The sequence below is a fragment of the Staurois parvus genome, unplaced genomic scaffold (assembly GCF_062004578.1).
Source record: "Staurois parvus isolate SC_StPar_1 unplaced genomic scaffold, SC_StPar_1.0 ptg000634l, whole genome shotgun sequence".
Lineage (NCBI taxonomy): Eukaryota > Metazoa > Chordata > Amphibia > Anura > Ranidae > Staurois > Staurois parvus.
The window spans coordinates 9,016,911-9,037,266 of record NW_028318430.1 but is presented as its reverse complement, the minus strand read 5'-3'; the positions used below and the strand labels follow the sequence as shown (position 1 = coordinate 9,037,266).

Genomic DNA, 20,356 nt, shown 5'->3' with positions numbered 1-20,356 from the left:
ATAAATAACAATAGTGCCCCAAATGATCCTAACCGGATCTAATAGTGATGTAAAAACAAAAACACTGAACAAACACAACGTCCAAACTGGGACTATACACAGAGGTGCTCCAACCCCCCAAAACAACAGTGCTCTAGGCACAAATCTCAAATAACATATAAACAACCACTGTGTCACTAATAAACACAGTGCATTCAACAGTGCATATATAATAAAGTGAGGTCGGCATCCTGCAACAGGGGCTGTGGGAGGTCTGCAGGGATGTCAGGCAGGCTCTCCAGGTCTGAGAGGGTGTCTGGGCCGCCCGAGGGTAGCAGCGGGGAAGCGGACGAAATTGAGGCCGGCGAGTAGGCCGCATCTCCGGACCGGCCTGGCAATCGAGCACTGGAGGAGCGGGAAGCCGCAGACTTCTTCCTCATAGGTGGCGGGGGGGTCAGCAGAGATTGAGGGTAAGGGTGAGAGACAGAACAGGCTCCCCAGGAGGCAGAGTAGGAGCTGATGTGCCCGGCGGTGGAGGAGCAGGATCAGCACACAGCCATCATCGTGCGCTGCTCACGAGCACCCCGAAATGCGTTTTTATTACAAAATATATGAAAAATATTTTTAAAAATACATTTCAAATATATTGTATATCTTTAAAAATACACATCTACATTTTTGGAATGCATTTACAAATATATGTAAAAATATATGTTAAAAAAGTTTTTTTTTATATGTTAAAAAAAATCTGAAGAATATATTTGAAAAAAAATATTTCTAAAAATATATGTTGTTAAAATATATTCTTCAGATTTTTTTAACATATAAAAAAGTCATTTTAACATAAATTTTTACATAAATTTGTAAATGCATTCCAAAAATGTAGATTTGTATTTTTAAAGGCATACAGTATATTTGAAATGTATTTTAAAAACTTTGTAATAAAAACACATTTCAACATGCAGTGTGTATATAATATATATATATATATATATATATATATATAATTTATTGAAATATATTGAATATGGCCAAAATTGTATAGCATTTCAAATATATAGCAATATATTTGGGAAGAATATTTTTAAAATATATTTCAAAATATATTGTTTTTCCATATGGGTCTGCCTGCACAGAAGCTCTATGTATTCTAGAAACTCTATTGCATAACTGTATTAGACCTCATTGTCACAGGAGGTAAAAACAGGCATTTCTGCCATGCTTTTTCAGCCACCCTATCAGCCACTTAAATGCTAACAGGACAGCTGAAGGGGATCATATACATGCCAAGGTGGCAGCAAGTATAACTCTGCACGTTGAGTTTGATAGATGGCATCTCTTGTCGAACATTCCTATTGAAGTTATTGTGACTGTGGTGCAACCCTGGGCCAAACACAAGATCACCGTCCAGTAAAAGAAAGGAAAACACAAACAGGCATTCAGAAGGCAGTAGTATTGCCTCCTGAATACCTGGCTTAGTGCAGGGGTCTCCAAACTACAGCTCAGAGGCTATATAATTTTATCCAGAGCGATCCCTATAAGTTGAGACCTAGAGCGGACCAAGAACTGAGCGATCAGCAGTCATGTAATTACTCAGTTCTCATGCTTAAAGTTGGCAGGGGGACAGCTGCAGACTGTGGGTCTGTTTTTTTTTTCTTGTTTTCCGCGCTTCTCCTTTAAAGTAGACATCCATTCAAGAGAATTCCTGCTTATAACCATCCTCCAATTACCAATGCAAATGATTCGATTTACCAAAGTGTGAATTAAGGTGATGTGAAGTGAAACAAATACAAAACGATTTTCAGGGAAAAAAGAAATAAAAAAAAATAATATGACTGATGATGCCAAGAAACTTTTATTTAAGGATAGGGATCATATAAAGTCATTTATTATCACATAGTCGTTTGGCTCCTTTTTAAATCATAACAGAAATCCCCCAACTGACCAAAAGTTCACATACCCTGGAACGTTTGGCCTTGGTACAGATGCACAAGGTGACACATGGGTTAAAATGGCAAATAAAGGTTAATTTCCCGCATCTGTGGCTTTTTAAATTGCAATTAGTGTATAAATAGTCAATTAGTTCATTAGCTCAAATGTGGATGCATTGAGCAGGCTAGATACTGAGCCATGGGAAGCAAAAAAGAACTGTCAAAAGACCAGCGTAACAAGGTAATGGAACTTTATAAAGATGGAAAAAAGATAAAGCTTTGAATATGCCAGCCAGTACTGTTCAAACTCTTGGCATGATGTCATATTTTCAATATAAATGCCATAATTTTTGCCAGGGTATGAAAACGTTTGAGCACAACTGTGTGTGTGTGTATATATATATATATATATATATATATATACACACACACATACATATTTATATAAATTCTACCTATGACTGGTGATTGGTTTTGTACTGTAGTAAATCAGAAAGCTACCATACACTTGTCTGCCAAACAGCAGCTGCATCCAATCAGATGCAGTCACTTTTGTGGTATTCTGACAGTCCAAATGGCAGTTGTCAGAATATAATAGCCTGGCAGGGGGATTTGTCCATCTATACTGTCTGTGCGAATGGAGGAATATGTTAGATTTTTTTTTTCACAGGTGAAACCAAATAAATCTAGTCGTGTATGGCCAGCTTATGTGTCAAACTCATATTACAGAGTGGGAATCTCCGGCACGAAACAGGTTTAAAATCACCCAAAGGTTTGCAGTACCTGGCTTAAACTGGAGGAATGTTGGAACAAGGTTATGATGTGGGAAGATGTTTACAAAGCACACTAATATTATCCCTTTACACCAACTGTTACATTGCCTTGAAAAAGTATTCATACCCCTTGAAATTTTCCACATTTTGTCATGTTACAACCAAAAACATAAATGTATTTTATTGGTATTTTATGTGATAGACCAACACAAAGTGGCACATAATTGTGAAGTGGAAGGAAAATGATAAATGGTTTTCAACATTTTACAAATAAATCTGTGAAAAGTGTGGCGTGCATTTGTATTCAGCCCCTCGGAGTAAATACTTTGTAGAACCACCTTTCACTGCAATTACAGCTGCAAGTCTTTATGGGGATGTCTCTACCAGCTTTGCACATCTAGAGAGTGACATTTTTGCCCATTCTTCTTTGAAAAATAGCTCAAGCTCTGTCAGATTGAATGGAGAGCGTCTGTGAACAGCAATTTTCAAGTCTTGCCACAGATTCTCAGTTGGATTTAGGTCTGGACTTTTACTGGGTCATTCTAACACATGAATTTGCTTTGATCTAAACCATCCCATTGTAGCTCTGACTGTATGTTTAGGGTCGTTGTCCTGGAAGGTAAACCTCCGCCCCAGTCTCAAGTCTTTTGCAGACTCTAACAGGTTTCTTCTAAGATTGCCCTGTATTTGGCTCCATCCATCTTCCCATCAACTCTGACCAGCTTCCGTGTCCCTGCTGAAGAAAAGCATCCCCACAACATGATGCTGCCACCACCATGTGGACGGCCATGTTTGCAGTGCCATACTCTTTCCATTTTCAGATGATGGATTGAACAGTGCTCCGTGAGATGTTCAAAGCTTGGGATATTTTTTTAATAACCTAACCCTGCTTTAAACCTCTCCACAATTTTATCCCTGACCTGTCTGGTGTGTTCCTTGACCTTCATGATGCCGTTTGTTCACTAATGTTCTCTAACAAACCTCTGAGGGCTTCACAGAACAGCTGTATTTATACTGAGATTAAATTACACACAGATGGACTCTATTTATTAATTAGGTGACTTCTGAAGGCAATTGGTTCCACTAGATTTTAGTTAGGGGCATCAGAGTAAAGGGGGCTGAATACAAATGCATGCCACACATTTCCAATATTTATTTGCAAAAGATTTTGAAAACCATTTATCATTTTCCTTCCACTTTACAATTATGTGCCACTTTGTGTTGGTCTGTCACATAAAATCCCAATAAAATACATTTATGTTTTTGGTTGTAAGATAACAAAATGTGAAAACTTTCAAGGGGTATGAATACTTTTTCAAGGCACTGTATGTGAATCTAATCACATAGATGCTCATTTTACACCTTTGTTGACCAGTGTGGTTGAATAGACTGACCTGCAAGTATAAGAAGACAACTACAGACCAGCAGCTGTTTTTTTCTGAAGCTGTTGAATACATAGCTTGCATTCAGGCCCCATTCAAACACAGGTAAGGTCCATAGCATTGCATTTAACAGACATGCATTAAAGAAGCTCATTTATTTGAATGAGCTTCCTGATGTACCACAACTGACCGAAAATCATACCCGTCGCCTTTTTTTGTATCCCAGCATACCACAGTGCAGATGCATTGTGAAGGTATATTTGGGTACCATTGAAAATAAATGATGTTGAAGCACACCAAATCATGAACTGTAATATGCAATGCGGTGGTGTGAATGGGCCCTTAGGGTTTAACAATCCTCCATGTGACTCCGTATTCATGGCTATGTACTACTGTGCAGACTAAATGCTTCAATGGTATTGTGTTTACTGAGCACTAGCTATGTGTGCCCTGACCTATTTGTGGCTTAAAGCGGTAATAAACCCAATACCAAAAATGTATTATATTGCAGTTTACCAATCATTAGATTTTTAGGCTTTTTTCCTTCTATTTTCACCTGGAGGTCTGGCCATCAACACCCCTCCTGTTTTACAGTGCCCCCACTTTGGATGAATGAGAGACCACTGGGGGGCACATTTGGACAGCAGCATTGTCATGTCTAGGGGGAGTGTTAGATGTACTAACAAATTTAAATACACTAATAAATTGAAGCCAAATTGCAGATCACACTGCAGTTAAACAAAGCATCTACGCAACGCGTAGGGGAGGGGCTCTGATGTCACCACGTACCCAGCGAAAGACGGCGAGTATAGGCTGTGTGCTGCAGACACACAGAGGAGGCTCTCGCTATTATAAGAAGCATGTTATGTTTTATAAAAATGTGAGTGCATCATAGTATTGGGCACCAAATAAAATAATTTTAAAGGATAAGGCACTATATTCCCTTTCTTTTTCACTTCCAAAATGGGGGAGAAATGAGGAGATAAGCGGAAGGACGGAGGAACAAATCCTGCAGAGCAAGGAGGGAGAGATCCTGACAGCTACACCAGCATACAAGCAGTGATCTACCCAGGTGACCTTAGGGGATATCCAACGCCCACCAGACCCTGAAGTATCTAACAACAGAATATAATAGATCACAACCTTTTGACATAAAGATATGTTTGCCTAATATTAGGGTTACATGGAGGTGAGCCCATATGAATGTCATTATTTGGAGCACAGATTGAAACTTCGTTTGGAACACATTAATTATTTATGGGACTGTCACCAATTTATATATTCACACAAAGATTTAATTATATATATATATATATATATATATATATATATATATATATATATATATATATATAGTATTTTTGCAATTATTTAATATGGCACAGTGGATTAAGTTCATTAATTTATAAATCACATTTAAGTTTTTATAATTTTTTTTATCTGGCACAGTTGAATATATATTTATAGTTAGAATTTAATTGTCCAGCAGGAGATTGTTTTGGATATATCACCCGAAATTTGGTGCGCGGCACTTTTAGTTTTTAAACATAGCTACAGTAACAGTGTTTTATTTTCTGTTGGGATAAAGATTTTACATGAATAAATAAAAATGGATCATTCTAAGCACTGCTGTCAGTGATAAATGGTTTGTTTCAACACTCTAAACTGCTACTTCTGCAGGACAGCTTTTTCTTTTGAAAAACAGACTTACCGGCTGGATCACCAGATTTAAAAAAAGAAAGCCTAATTAAAGAAACTAATGCAGCCATCACATCTAAGAATTGGTAAACTGCAATTTAATAAATGTTTGTTTTTGATTTTAATACCACTGTAAAATCATAGCAATATAATGTAAACTGAGAATCTCCTTAATTTTAGACTCAGACATATGCGACCACAAAGAGCAAAGTAGCGTTTATGTATAGTTAAAGAATTAAACTAAAAATTCATCTTATATTAAAGATATAGCAATAAAAATGCAACATGGCATGTAAGATTCCATTAGAGATTTAATTTACAACACAAATACTGCTTTTTATATAGATACAATATAATACAGCTGTTCAGTAACTGCTGGTGTTTATTCTGGCTTGTAAACTGAATGGCATGCTTTTTCATTTTTTTTCTTAGAATTTGTTTTAATAAAATGGCCTCTATTGAAACGGCTCCAAAGTATAAAATCATGCAATCTCTACATCCTATAGGATACAACCAATATAAGATATGAAGCCAGCATCCTACAAACAGCCAGTACTCCCACTGTGGGATCTTCTCATCTTGCCAAAAGCCGTCCACCAAAATGTTCTAAGGCAGAAATCAGACAGTGGCATTTTCCATGTCCTTATGTCCAGGTGACTGCTGCACGCACACTCTCAGTTGTTGGCGGAAAACAGTCTTCATTATCTAAATGAAATGGCAAAAGCTTCACTAGTCCTTTGCAAAAGTTCATAGTTAAAGGGCTTTGCGTTTCTCGCTCGTCACTAATGGTCTTGCATACTCCACAAAATCATCTATAAGAACAGGCCATGCCCCTGGAAGACAAATTAGCACAACTGAATTATTCACAGCACTAAATATTACTAAATATTCTAATAAAGACATGCCATTAAAACGTGAAGGCTCCAGGGCTGTCATCTTAACCCTGGCTATACAATTTAGGAAATCATTGATCGGAAAGAAGGGCTTCATGCTTGTTTTAGGTCAGTGACACAAGAAGTAGTGAACTCAGATTCAGGATAATGGTCCTGAAACTCTTTAACCGCCTCCCGCCCGCCATATAAGGAAATTACGGACTGGCGGTGGTTCTCTCATTCTGGGAGGATGTCATAGGACGTCCTCCCACTCTACCTGTGCGTGTGCGCCCCCAGGGGTGCACAGCGCTGCGATCGGTGGTGCTGTGTCCCTGGGACACAGCAGATCACCATTCAGCGGAAAGATGACGATGACTTCGGCTCTCTCATGTGATCAACTGTGTCCAATCACAGCTGATCGCATGTAAATAAGGAAATACCGGTTATTGGCATTCCTCTCCAGAGCTGTCATGCTGACAACGCGTGAGGAAAGGAGAGCCGCTAATCGGCATTCCTCAGAGGGGACAGCTACACTGATCATCAGGGCACTGATGATCAGTGCCATGATGATCAGTGTAGCCTCATCAATGCCACCTGTCAGTGCCCATCAGTGCACATCAATGACACATATCAGTGCCTAGCAGTGCACATCAATGCCACATATCAGTGCCTGACTGATCTGAGCTGACTTTCAGTGCCAACTATCAGTGCCAGCCAGAGCCACCTATCAGTGTCAGTCAGTGCCGTGTATGAGTGCTGCCAAGCAGTGCCACCTATCAGTGCTGCCTATCAGTGCCGTATATGAGTACTGCCTTTCAGTGCTCAACAGTGAAGTCTGTCAATGCCCACCAGTGATGCCTGTCAATGCCCATCAGTGCCACCTACCAGTGCCTCCTCATCAGTGCTGCCCATAAGTGCCCATCAGTGCAGCCTATCAGCGCCCATCAGTGCAGCCTCATTAGCGCACATCAGTGAAGGAGAAAAATTACTCATTTACAAAATTTTATAACAGAAACTAAGAAAAAAACTTTTTTTTTTTTTTAATTTTCAGTTGTTTTTGGTTTGTTTAGCAAAAAATAAAAAACCCAGTGGTGATTAAATACCACCAAAAGAAAGCTCTGTTTCAAAAAAATGAAATAATTTAATATGAGTACAGTGTTGCATGACCACGCAATTGTTATTCAAAGTACGACAGTGCTGAAAGCTGAAAATTAGCCTGGACAGGAAGGGGGTGAAAGTGCCTGATAAGCAAGTGATTAAAGGGTCGGTTCACACTATAGAAAGGCAATCCAGATGTGTTCTGGATGCGTTTCTGTATGTGCTTTTTGTATGCATTTTTGACACATTCCAGTGCGTATTTGATGCGTTTTTGATGTGTTCCAGTGCGTTTTTATGCATTCCAGTTAATTTTTTCCACCTCTCTTTTTCTTTAATTTAAATAGAGACATATCAATTCCACAGTGTGTTTTTGGGGCGTTCCAGTGCATTCTGGTGCAGTTTTTATACGTTTTACCAAGTTCCAGTACAGTTCTGTGCAGAAAAAATGCAGCATGTTCTACTTTTTTTTCTGCAACCACAATGCACTGGAAATGCAAGCACTGATGTGAACTATGACACTGACAACTATATAACCTACTTTCTGTGCATTTTGGATGCATAACAAAAACAACTGAAACGCATGTAGTGTGAACTGGCCCTAAATGCACATGCTTTGCAAAAGCCATTCAGCAATGGAAGCCCACGTATCTACAACCTCACAGTTTCACTTTAAAAGTAACCTGTGCTGGGAAATTGCAGATGACGGCACTGTTACTCAAGTACTGGTTGTCTGGCAGTCATGGTGATCCACTGATTCCAGTAGTTTATCACTGAGTCAGAACAAGTGAATTTTGAACTGCAAAATTGTACTGGGCTAGTATGTTAAAAAAATTAAATCCACAAGATCAGAATGATAACAACCAATTTAGAAGAATCCACAAACTAGATGGGAATATATGTCATTCCAACACTGTTACAAAGGCTATACCTTCTTCATCATAGTTGGACATGTCATCTGCAATCATATTTCCAAAATCCAACAGGAGGTTCCAGGTATCCTTTGGGATGGATCTTTTATGATGTTCCTGAAACAAATAAAGAAAACTAAATATTCACTCTACCACACACTTTACAATGGCAGAAAAGCCAACTAAACTTTATCAAACCTGCAACTATTCACAGAGCAGAAAACCAAAAATGTAACCAAAATCTGTATTTATTACAGTTGTCCAGAAGTGAGAACAACTGAAATATAGCCTTGTCTAGAAGAAGGAGCATGACAAATATATGCAGGTATGTGACTCTTACATTTAATGTCATCAATTGCACAATATATATAGGTGACATACAGCAGGAACTCTTGTTGGCATAGCTGTCACAATAGTCAGATTACATGGCACTAAACATAGCATAATGTAGATCTAGCACCCAATAGTATACAGTACATCCAATTACTTATTAGTGGAGCAAAAGAAGTTTTATAGAGAGTCAGAGCTTTTTATAGGGATTAATCAAGATTTCTTTTTTCTTTTTAAGCCTTTTTTCTGCTCATTTTTGTTGGTCAGGTGATCTTCCAAGAGTCCTAGCTCATAGTGATCAAGAAAGAAAGAACACAAAAATATGTGAATATGGAAAAAATGGGAAGGGGGTTGGGGTAGTGTTCTGAGCAGACATCATGCTCACAGAGGAACAAGGGAGTGGAACTGGATACCACCAAAATCTGTCTGAAAAAATATGTCATGGTTTTCTTTACAGGTTGGGGGAGGAGAAATGAGAAAAGGTAACTATTTTTTAGGTAAAGGTCTGCTTTTAGACTTATGAACACAGGCATTTAAGCTGAAAGGCCAATACACATGAATACATTCCAAAAAGCCCTTTGCTTTAGAACAGGGGTCTCCAAGCATTTGAAACAAAGGGCCAGAGTTCTGCTCTTAAAAATTAGGGGGGCTGGACTGTGGCCAGCAGGAGTAGAAAATGCCTTGGCATTGGTGGCCAATGGTAATAAAAAAATTACAATATTGGTGTCAGTGGGAGGAATAGTGTCCTATCAGTGGGAGGAATAGTGCCCCTTCATTGGTGTCAGTGGGAGGAACAGTGCCCCATCATTGATGTCAGTGGCAGGAATAGTGCCCCATCATTGGTGTCAGTGGGAGGAATAGTGCCCCTTCACTGGTGTCAGTGGGAAGAATAGTGCCCCTTCTTTGGTGTCAGTGAGAGGAACAGTGCTCCATCAGTGGGAGGAATAGTGCCCCATCATTGGTGTCAGTGGGAAGCATAGTGCGCCATCAATAGGAGGAATAGTGCCCGATCAGTGGTGTCTGTGGAAGGACTAGGGCCTCATATCAGTGGAAGGAATAGTGCAAGGGCCGGATAAAGGCAAGCAATGGGCCACATACGGCAGTTTGGAGACCCTGCTTTAGAGTATCAACATGTGTATAATTTCCCATAAAAACACTAAATATAACAGGATACCTAACTATAACTAAGTAAAACTTTTTTTTTAATGCTAAATACATGTACAAGACCAGGGATGGATGGAAGTAACACATTTTGCAACCTAAAATCTTAATATATACAGTTCCTTTCTATTATATGATGCATGGCTCCCCATACATGTCAGTGGCAGTGTGCTCTGCAGAACACTTATGATATTAAAAGACATTTCATACATTAGGCAAACTCACAGACTGCAATGCCCCTCTCCTTTCTCCCTGCAAGTTTATGATTATGAAAAGCTCCTTCCATTAAGAAAAAGTGTGATAATTCTATTGCCTGTTTGTAGGAACTAAACTAAAGAGGCTTTTGTTCTTGTGTAATAATAAATACAGTATGGGGTAGATTTACTAAAACTGGAGCTCTCTTGTAGCTGTACATTGTAGCCTATCAGCTTCTAACTGCAGCTTGATCAATTAAGCTTCGACAATAAAACCTGGAATGTGATTGGCTTCTATGCAGAGCTGCATCAGATTTAGCACTCTCCAGTTTTAGTAAATCAACCTCAATGTGTCATCAACAAGGTAGTGACATTTTTTCTTTCCAGATTATTCAGCTGAAAGAAGCTAATGCTGAAGACTGTCTTTGTTCTGATGATTCATAGTGTTGAGTCAGATACCAGTCTGCAGGCAGATTTCATCTCATTTGATTAACAAATATTAGGCAGCAGCTACAACCACTACGCAAAATATATCACATGAAATGTATGCCATGCTGTATATAGCAGTGTTGTTGTAAAATGAATTAAACATGAGGAGATTCTATATTCTGAGGTATGCACATTTTATGCAAATAAAATACTTACCAACAAAAACTTATTCCACAGATCTAAAAATTTGAATCTTCCAGACAATACTAAATTCCAGTATGCAATTGCCATATCCAAATCTAAAACATAACAGATATAATAATATAGAAGTTAAAATATAATATTAAAATTCTAGGGGGGAATCTATCCCATATCTCCATTTACTGTTCACTTTTCTCATGAATGTCCTGGTCCATTGAAATATAGAAATGCAAAGCGCATCTTATGTCAAATCAGGGGCTATAGTTACATGCTGCAATGTGTCAGACTACCACTTGATTCATCAACAAGGAATGATGTCAGGAGTCACTGTGTTATAACTTTTACATAGGGGTAGTTAAAGTATATGGGGATTTGGATAGCATGGGAGATAATTAAGACCCAAGAGCCCTGCAATGCAGATCCCAGCATCTGCCCAGTATTTCTAGGGCCCCATATAACAACACGACCCTTGCAGCCCACAGAGAGTGGGTGTAATCTGTCTTTAAATCATAGATAAGTGTTCACTACCTGAGAGTAGTAAATAAACCCATACCTACCTAACCCTTTTTGTCCAGGATTTTTTGCAAAATTAAATGTAAACTGATAGAAGTCTTTAAATTTAAGAGGATCTTTCAACTCCTGTTCAAGCCGGGGTAACTGAGCCCTCAGTTTTTCTGTGCTGTCACACCTAAAATATACATTTATAAACAAATATTCGATATAAAAAAGTAACAAACATCAGATTAACTAACAACACATGGCACTAATGAAATGCAAGTGGTGCAAAGTAAATGTGCAGTAGGTAGGAGGGTAGTCAAAAGTATTCCAGCATTTCTATAGTTGTGTAAGCTACCTGATCATTCATGCCATCCAACTGTAAATCCGGCCATAGATGGATCAAATTTCGCCCTATTCAGCAAGGATCCATCTATGGGCAGGCTGCTTGAAACCAAGTCGATCCATCAATTGGCTTAGGTACAACTAGCCTGTCAGATTTTGTACATGCGACTACTGCAGGTGGCTATAGGCGCCAGCAGTAGTCATTGTGTTCTGACAGCCGGGAAGGCTCCCCAATGGCAGAACACAACAGCGCTGCAGTTGGAAGGAAAGGATATTGCATAATTTATGGCCTGCTTAAGTTGAACTGGGAGCATGCACACCTAAAAGCATGGCTTTTCTAATGTTATTCTGTATGGAGAAAGTTCCATGTCTACAAGCAACTTTATTAGGCAGTAGAAATGTCCTTCAACATCAGGACCCTTAATAAACGAAGCATAGCTCCCAAAATGAGAAAGAAGGAAGGAAGGAAAGAAGGAAGAAAGTAAGGAAGGAAGGAAGGAAGGAAGTGAATGTGTTCTAAAGTGCATTTATTCTCGAAATAAAGAACAACAAGCAAATGAATAAAAGTATTCTTTAGTTAAAGAAGAATTCCAGGTGTTGATATTTTTTACATAGTTATGTTGATCCAGCTTGGACCAATGTAACTATGTATGTGCTATGCCTCTGGGATCCTTCTAAAAGCTGGAAATCAAGGTAGTAGACTCCGCTACTCCACTGATCTCTGCTAAATTCCAAGTCCTGTGTTGAGTGGCTACCCTGCTGCATTCTGAATACAGAAGGTTAGCTGCTTAACACAGGTGCAATTCAGAGAATGCTTTGCATTTTCCCAGTGAATACAAAGCATTTTCTGATTGGACGACGTGGAGAGTGGGACATCACCACCCCTCCCCCCTCCAGGTTATCCAATCATAGAATGCTTTGCATTCATTGGAAAAAACGCAAAGCATTCTCTGAATGGCACCTATGCTGAGTGGAAACCTCCTGTTTTCAGAATGCAGCAGGACAGCTGCTTGGCATGGAACCCGAAAGCAAGTGGAAATCACAGGAGTAATGGTATCTACTATAGTGATTTCCAACTTCCTCTGGAATCCCACAGGTATGGTATATGCATAGTTACATGGATTCAAGCTGGACCAATGTAACTATTTTAATATATCCATACCTGGAATTGTTCATTTTGTTAAACATATATTTCTTCAAAAATAATGTTTCATAAAACACACAAACATATATTTCTTTGAAAATTATTTTTCAGTTCAGGTATAATATAATTATCTGATAACTGCTAGGTGAAAGATATAAGAAGAATTTCAAACATACATAAATAGTATTTAATGCTGCTGTGTAATATTTAAAAGGGAATGCATTTTCCATACCACTAGAAAAGCATCTGTCATCCCTTACACAGCAGTCTGGATGAGGGAGGGGAAGTACAGCAGTTAACCAGGCTCTGCTGTGTGCACATGTGCTCAAAGATAACACAACACTATGAGGAAAGAACGGGTTTCAGTGTGTTACTGCACCTTCATTATCTAATCAGCTGGCAGTGGGAAGGGCGGTGCAGGGGTGTGGAAAATTTTGAAAAAACTACTTGTCCAGGGACTAAATTGGGGCCCCAATCTACTTGTCCAGATATAAAAAATTTTTTTTAACCAAAACCGTATTAAATTGGAAGTAATTTTAGGAATGTCTGAGGCTTTTAAAAACAAAAGAGGCTTTATGGCGACTTAAACGTGTAATATTTTTAACATTGCGCTGTTTATCTCCTCCCTGCCTGTCTCCAGCACTGCATCCGGGGACTAGCAGGGAGGAGAGACCTTGCAGAGTGATGAACAACGATTGGCTGCTCATCAGGAAAGAGTGGGGCAGGGCTTATACTTTATCCCTTTCGCTGCCAGAGCCGTTTTTGCGTTTTTTGCACACATTTAAAAATCATTTTAGGCCTGAAGATTACACAAAACTCCCAAACATTATATGTTTTCTGAAAGCAGAGACCCTAGAGAATAAAATAGTGCTAGTTCCAAGTTTTAATGTTGCATAATTTTACCGCAACATTTTAGTAAGTAATACAAGTTAATTTTAGGACACAAAAAAGCAATAAAATTACCCTATTTTTTTGTAAAATATAAAAGATGTGGTTGTAGCGAGTAGATATCCGACTTGTAAAACCTTAAATTTGTGCGCGCGATGAACTTTAGTACCCTATATTTTCTATAGGTCAACACTTTTAAAGCTCCTTATAGGTCACCAGTTTAGTGTTACGGAGGAGGTCTGGTACTAGAATTATTGCTCTCATCTTAGCATGCGCAGTGATATGTGACATGTGTATCGCAATCGATGGTTTCATGTGTAGGCACCCCAGCGTGTGCTTTTACACCTGTACTTGCATATATTTGGGGACCTCAATATTTGTTTTGGGGGGGATGGAAATGGTATGAGCTTGGGTGTAACTTAGTTTTTACATTAAAATAAAAACTTTTTTTTCAATTTTTTTTTTCATCACATAGGGGACAAAGTCTCCCATGTGATGATTTTTGGTGACATGCAGGGTCTTTTAGACCTTGGATGTCTCAAAGAGAACCTGTCTCCCTTCTGCTCCACTGAATGTAATGTGGTACACATCGCACTATATTACATTCTTTCCTGGGGATTGCATTACAATCTCTCAATGGGGACCCGGAAGTGACATCGTAATGTCATTTCCAGATCAGCACAAGAAGGGGAGGGGAGCGGACATGTCCGCTCTTCTCCTTCCTCTCTAGCCAACGGGGAGCCGGGCTCGCAGATGGGCAAGGGGAGCCTGGGAAAAAACTCACGCCCGGGGAGAGGAGAGGCTGGCACTGTGTGAAAGCAATCGGCGGCAGTGCTGCTGCCGATTGCTTCACCTGACAGGTGAGCCCACTGCTTGCCCGCAGCAGGGCAAAAGGAAGAGAAAAACTACCTGCCCGGTACCCGAAACTACGTGTCCCGGGTGTCGGGTGATAGGAATTAAACATCTCTGCGGTGTTACCACTGTATTCTTTAAGGCCTAGGTTTAGCTGAAATCAAAAACGGAAAATTCAGCACAAGGGACCTAGCATACAGTTAGTATGATGTCTCCCATTTGCTGATTCTTTTTCTTTAAGAAGAAATCTTCCTTCATCCAATGCCCCATCCCCCCACACCCCACCAAAATCTTCTGGTGAGACGGGCATTATTACAACTAAAGGGCTGTCAGGAGCTCTCATCAAGAGAGCCTGACTATGCCCGCCCTTTACTGCCATATCCACCATTCAGAGAAGCTGTACTACAGCTTCTATGAATGACACAGGGTTTGTGAATGAGAACAGGTAGGTGATTGATAAATCTGCCCCCTCCATTCACAGATTTGATGTTATTCATAGGAGTTGTAATATGGATTCTATGAATGGTGGATCTGGCAGGAAAGGGCAGGTATAGTCAGAGCTCCTATTGGCCCTTACCTGTATTAATCCCCTGCCGTACCAGAAGATTACAGTGATGAAGGTGGGGGTAGGACAGAGGAAGATTTCTCCTAAAAGAGGAATAAGCACAAGGGACACATCATACTAAGTGTAAGTTATGTCCATTGTGCTGATTTTTACATTTTTCATTCTAGCTAAACTTAAACTTTATCAGAGAATGTGGTGTCACTCTTTCGGCTGTGTTGTCTGGCAAAGGGGTATGAACCACACATACTGCTGGACAGAATTACATATGTGTATGTAGGCTGTGTATTTCACTGTGATGAATGAGTTTTCATATATCTGTTCTATAAGTGCAAGCATTTTTTATCTTGCCAGAAATCATGTGAGCTGAAAACTTCCTGTCATCTTGACCTCTGCTAACTGTTATCAGTTAGCACTGTTCAACGTTATCTCTTTAGATTAGAGAACATCTCCTCATAAGTTTTAAGAAGAGGGGAAGGTGGTCTGTAGTCCTGTTCTAGGGTGACAACCACATTTCTCCATAGATACGCAGAACAGTAAGTGAACATGGTTACTGGAAGTAAAAAAGTAAAAAATATAGGAACGAGGTTTTGTAAAATGTAAAACCTAAACAAAAATTTATGAAAACAAAAAATAAAGTAAAAAAAAAAAATCAAACAAATCCACCATATCTAAGGACTGGTAAGCTGTTCTATATAAAATGGATCTTCTTGGGTTTATATACCAATTAAAACAGTATTAAACCCCAAAACAAACATTTATTATGTTGCAGCTTACCAATACTTAGATGTGATTTCTGCATCAGTTTTCTTTTTTAGGCTTCTTTCCTTTATTTTCATCTGGTGATCCAGCCAGGAAGTCTGTTGTTTTTCAACAGAATAAGCTCTCTTCCAGATGTATCAGTTTACAATGATGAGAAAAAACAATTAACACTGGCAAGTGTGCTTACAATGATCAGCTTTTATTATACCTGTAAAACTCTTATCCTAAAAGGAAAAAACTAGTTTACTGTAACTGATTAGAACATCTAAGCTGGAGTTTGGCTTCAGTTTGTTCGTGTATCTAAATCTGCTTGTACACCTAACACTCCCCTCTGCTCAGACTGATAATGCTGCTATCCAAAGGTGCCCCTGTGCTCATTGGTGAGGGCAGTCTAATACAGGTGTGTTATTACCCAGATCACTAGCTGAAAACAGAAGGAATAAAGCCTAAAAGAGAAAACTAATGCAGCTATCACATTTAAGTATTGGTGAGCTGCAATGTATTACATTTTTGGTTGTGGGTTTAATATCACTTTAACAAAACAAAATTTCTTCTAATTTACAAAAAAACAAAGAACTAATCACTTCTGCAATTATATGTAGTGAATATTTCACTAGAGTATTCTTAACTATTAAAAGGACAAGAAACACAAGTTGCTTATTTTTGCTAACACTTTAAATGCTGCAGCACAAGGTGATTCCAAACTATGGTTATTGTTGCTGGGTGGATTATGGGCATACGTACCCAAGCTCTGTCATGCCATCAATAAACTCCTTTTTACTAAATTCACATTGTGTAGCTGCTCGGAACTTCCATGCGATGACTAATACACTGGTACTGGCTGGATCCAAATGTAAATCATCACAGAACAACTGGATTCCATCTATTCCTATTTTATTTTCATCTTGTGGATCTGCAATTATGAAAGAGAAACAAAAAAGCACACCATTTTACAGGACGCATTGTATTTTCTGACAATCATCACAGTCAATCCCCGGGTTATATAATACTTGGGTTACGTAAACCTGAATCTGCATAACCCTTTCCTAACCAATGGTTATCCTGGGATTTCCTTTGTAATACGCACGAACAGCAAAGAAAATGTTGGACCCCTAACTAGCTCCTAATCTGTATACTGCTACAAGATCACAGATTTTGTGTCACAAACTGCATATATATATATATAGAAACAGTGAGGAACAGAAGTATTTGAACATCCTGCGATTTTGCAAGTTCTCCCACTTAGAAATCATGGAGGGGTCTGAAATTCACATTGTAGGTGCATTCCCACTCTGAGAGACAGAATTAAAAAAAAAATTCAGGAAATCACATTGTATGATTTTTAAAGAATTTATTTGTCTTGCACTGCTGAACATAAGTATTTGAACACCTAAGAAACAGCAAGAATTCTGGCTCTCAAAGACCTGTTACTGTGCCTTTAAAAAGTCTACCTCTACTCCACTCATTAATCTAACTTAGTAGCACCTGTCTGAGCTTTTTAAAGACACCTGTCCACCCCACAGCCAGTCAGATGCCAACTACTACCATGGGCAAGACCAAAGAGCTGTCAAAAGACACCAGAAACAAAATTGTGGACCTCAACAAGGCTGGAAAGGGCTACGGGGGCAATTGCCAAGCAGCTTGGTGAAAATAGGTCAACTGTTGGAGCAATTGTTAGAAAATGGAAGAGGCTAAAGACGACTGTCAGTGTCCCTCGGACTGGGGCTCCATGCAAGATCTCACCTTGTGGGGTATCACTGATAAGAAAGGTGAGGAATCAGCCCAGAACTATAAGGGAGGAGCTGGTCAATGACATGAAGAGAGCTGGGACCACAGTTTCAAAGGTCACGGTCCGTAGAACACTATGCCGTCATGGTTTCAAATCATGCATTGCACGGAAGGTTCCCCTCCTCAAGTCATCACATGTCCAGGCCCATCTGAAGATTGCCAATGACCATCTGGATGATCCAGAGGAGGCATGGAAGAAAGTCATGTGGTCAGATGAGACCAAAGTAAAACTTTTTGGTCTAAACTTCACTCATTGTGTTTGCAGGAAAAAGAAGGATGAGTTGCATCTCAAGAACACCATCCCTACTGTGAAGCATGGGGTGGTAACATCATGCTTTGGGGGTGCTTTTCTGTGAAGGGGACAGGACGACTGCACTGTATGAAGGAGAGGATGCCATTATTGTGACATTTTGAGCAACAACCTCCTTCCCTCAGTCACAGCATTGAAGATGGGTCGTGGCTGGGACTTCCAACATGACAATTACCCGAAGCACACAGCCAGGATAACCAAGGAGTGGCTCCGTAAGAAGCATATCAATGTTCTGGAGTGACCTAAATCCAATAGAACATATTTGGAGGGAGCTGATACTCCGTGTTGCTCAGCGACAGCCCCGAGATCTGACAGATCTAGAGGAGATCTGTGTGGAGGAGTGGGCCAAAATCCCTGTTGCAGTGTGTGCAAACCTGGTCAAGAACTACAGGAAACGTTTGACCTCTGTAATTGCAAACAAAAGGCTTCTGTACCAAATATTGACACTGATTTTCTCAGGTGTTCAAATACTTATGTTCAGCAGTGCAAGACAAATAAATTCTTTAAAAATCATACAATGTGATTTCCTGAATTTTTTTTTTAATTCTGTCTCTCAGAGTGGGAATGCACCTACAATGTGAATTTCAGACCCCTCCATGATTTCTAAGTGGGAGAACTTGCAAAATCGCAAGGTGTTCAAATACTTCTGTTCCTCACTGTATATATATATATATATATTTTTTTTTTTTTTTTTTTTTTTTCAGGCGCAGTTCTCATGCAGCATTTTGTTTGGGGAGAGAGGACACCTCCTGCAATAAAATGCAGGTAAAAAACATATGTATTTTGCATTTATGCATGCCATGTACAATCTTAAATTCATTTACTGCAGCAAAAAGACTAAAGTGTGAATGGAGACCCAAAGCCAAATCCCCTACTGAAATACTGCATAATCCACTGTAACAGGGTATAGCTGGGTATGCAGTGGGGCAGAATGTGTAAATCACAAGATTATCTGAACAGAATTACAAAAGGTAAAAAGGTACATGTATGCTTTTTGAAGCTCAACACCAGAATCTCATATAAAGGCGTTTTTGATTCTTCAACCTCCACTAATAATGCATTTGGTGATTGAAGCTCATCAACAGCCTGAACTATTTTGTGTTGGACATAGCAGTGTTGGAACCTCCATTGGGTGTTTATTACCATCGTTGGAGAGATTACCCTTTACTTCTTGTCAGGACAGACATGAAGTGGGGAAGGGTTAAAATGTCTGACAAGGTTTTTTTTTTTTTCCTTTTTAGCTATCTGTTTTTTACTGTCCTCGGTACAGCAACACTCCTAATTTTTTTGTAGATGCATCTCAGAAACAAGGTAAGAGCCAGTAACAAAAGGGTGATTTGAAATCTTTCTGGCTCTTTGAAAACCTATAAAATTGTCTACAGCTGGGTTTTATGCCTCAAGCACACCAGGCTTAAAAAAATGCCTCTTTCACTGATGTTTGGTGTTTTTTTTTCAGCCTGTGTAAGTCTTTAGGTCCATGTACACAAAGGCATTTACAGGTGTATTAGAAGAGGAGCATTTACAGACTTACCCACTCCAAAAAAAATGCTGGACACACGTCTAAACATGCCTAAACGCTATACGCATTTAGCGCTTGAGTGTTCATTCCAATGGACAGAATAAATGAATATTGTGGCCATTGGAATCCATAAACGCTCTAATGCATGACACACCTGCATGTGCATTAGGTGGCTTTAGGGCTCATTCACACTAGAATCTGGTGCGGGAGAGCCGTGTTCCCGCGCAGCTTCCCGCACCACATTCCAATCGCAATGCCCCTGCGATCTGCTGCGGGGGTCATTTAGAGTTAACAACAGCCCAAACGAAGACAGGTACAGACTCTCAGTGTATTGGCTCTGAGGAAGAGGTTGAGTCTTCGAAACGCGTTAGCCAGTTGGAAGTCCAGGGTTCCATTTTTGGACTTATATGCAGTGTGGATTGGACACCGCTGTTTAGTGTGATGTGCCTTTGTCCTGTATGTCAATTGTGAGTATGATACTTACTTTTTATCCTTTAAATAAATATTTTTTACGATAATGCACTAGGCCGGTGCACCCTCTGTTTGTTTTCTTTGTATCCATGCACTGCATTTGCCCGCACCGGCACGCACCAAACCGCATGGTACAAAGTACCATGCGATGTAGTTGCCGTGCGTTTTAAAAAAAGCACAGCGTGTTCCTGTGCGAGTCAGATCATGGCATAGTGTGAACCGAACCTTTCGCTGCTTTTTCCTGCCAACAGTAAAAGTTGTCCA

At 39.5% G+C, this 20,356-nt stretch overlaps 1 protein-coding gene across 3 annotated transcripts in view; it reads right to left on the bottom strand.

The window, feature by feature from the left end:
• Positions 1 to 6,056: 6,056 nt before the first annotated feature.
• DCUN1D2 (defective in cullin neddylation 1 domain containing 2) overlaps positions 6,057 to 20,356 on the bottom strand; it is a 47,567-nt gene continuing 33,267 nt past the window's right edge. For all 3 annotated transcript variants that reach the window (XM_089693545.1, XM_089693546.1, XM_089693543.1), the window contains exons 3-7: positions 16,749 to 16,917; positions 11,514 to 11,644; positions 10,972 to 11,054; positions 8,662 to 8,758; positions 6,057 to 6,596 (exon numbers count right to left, since the gene is read on the bottom strand). In XM_089693545.1, coding sequence (XP_089549671.1) covers positions 6,517 to 6,596; positions 8,662 to 8,758; positions 10,972 to 11,054; positions 11,514 to 11,644; positions 16,749 to 16,917 — 560 coding nt within the window. In that variant the 3' untranslated portion in view covers positions 6,057 to 6,516. The remainder of the gene's footprint in view (positions 6,597 to 8,661; positions 8,759 to 10,971; positions 11,055 to 11,513; positions 11,645 to 16,748; positions 16,918 to 20,356) is intronic.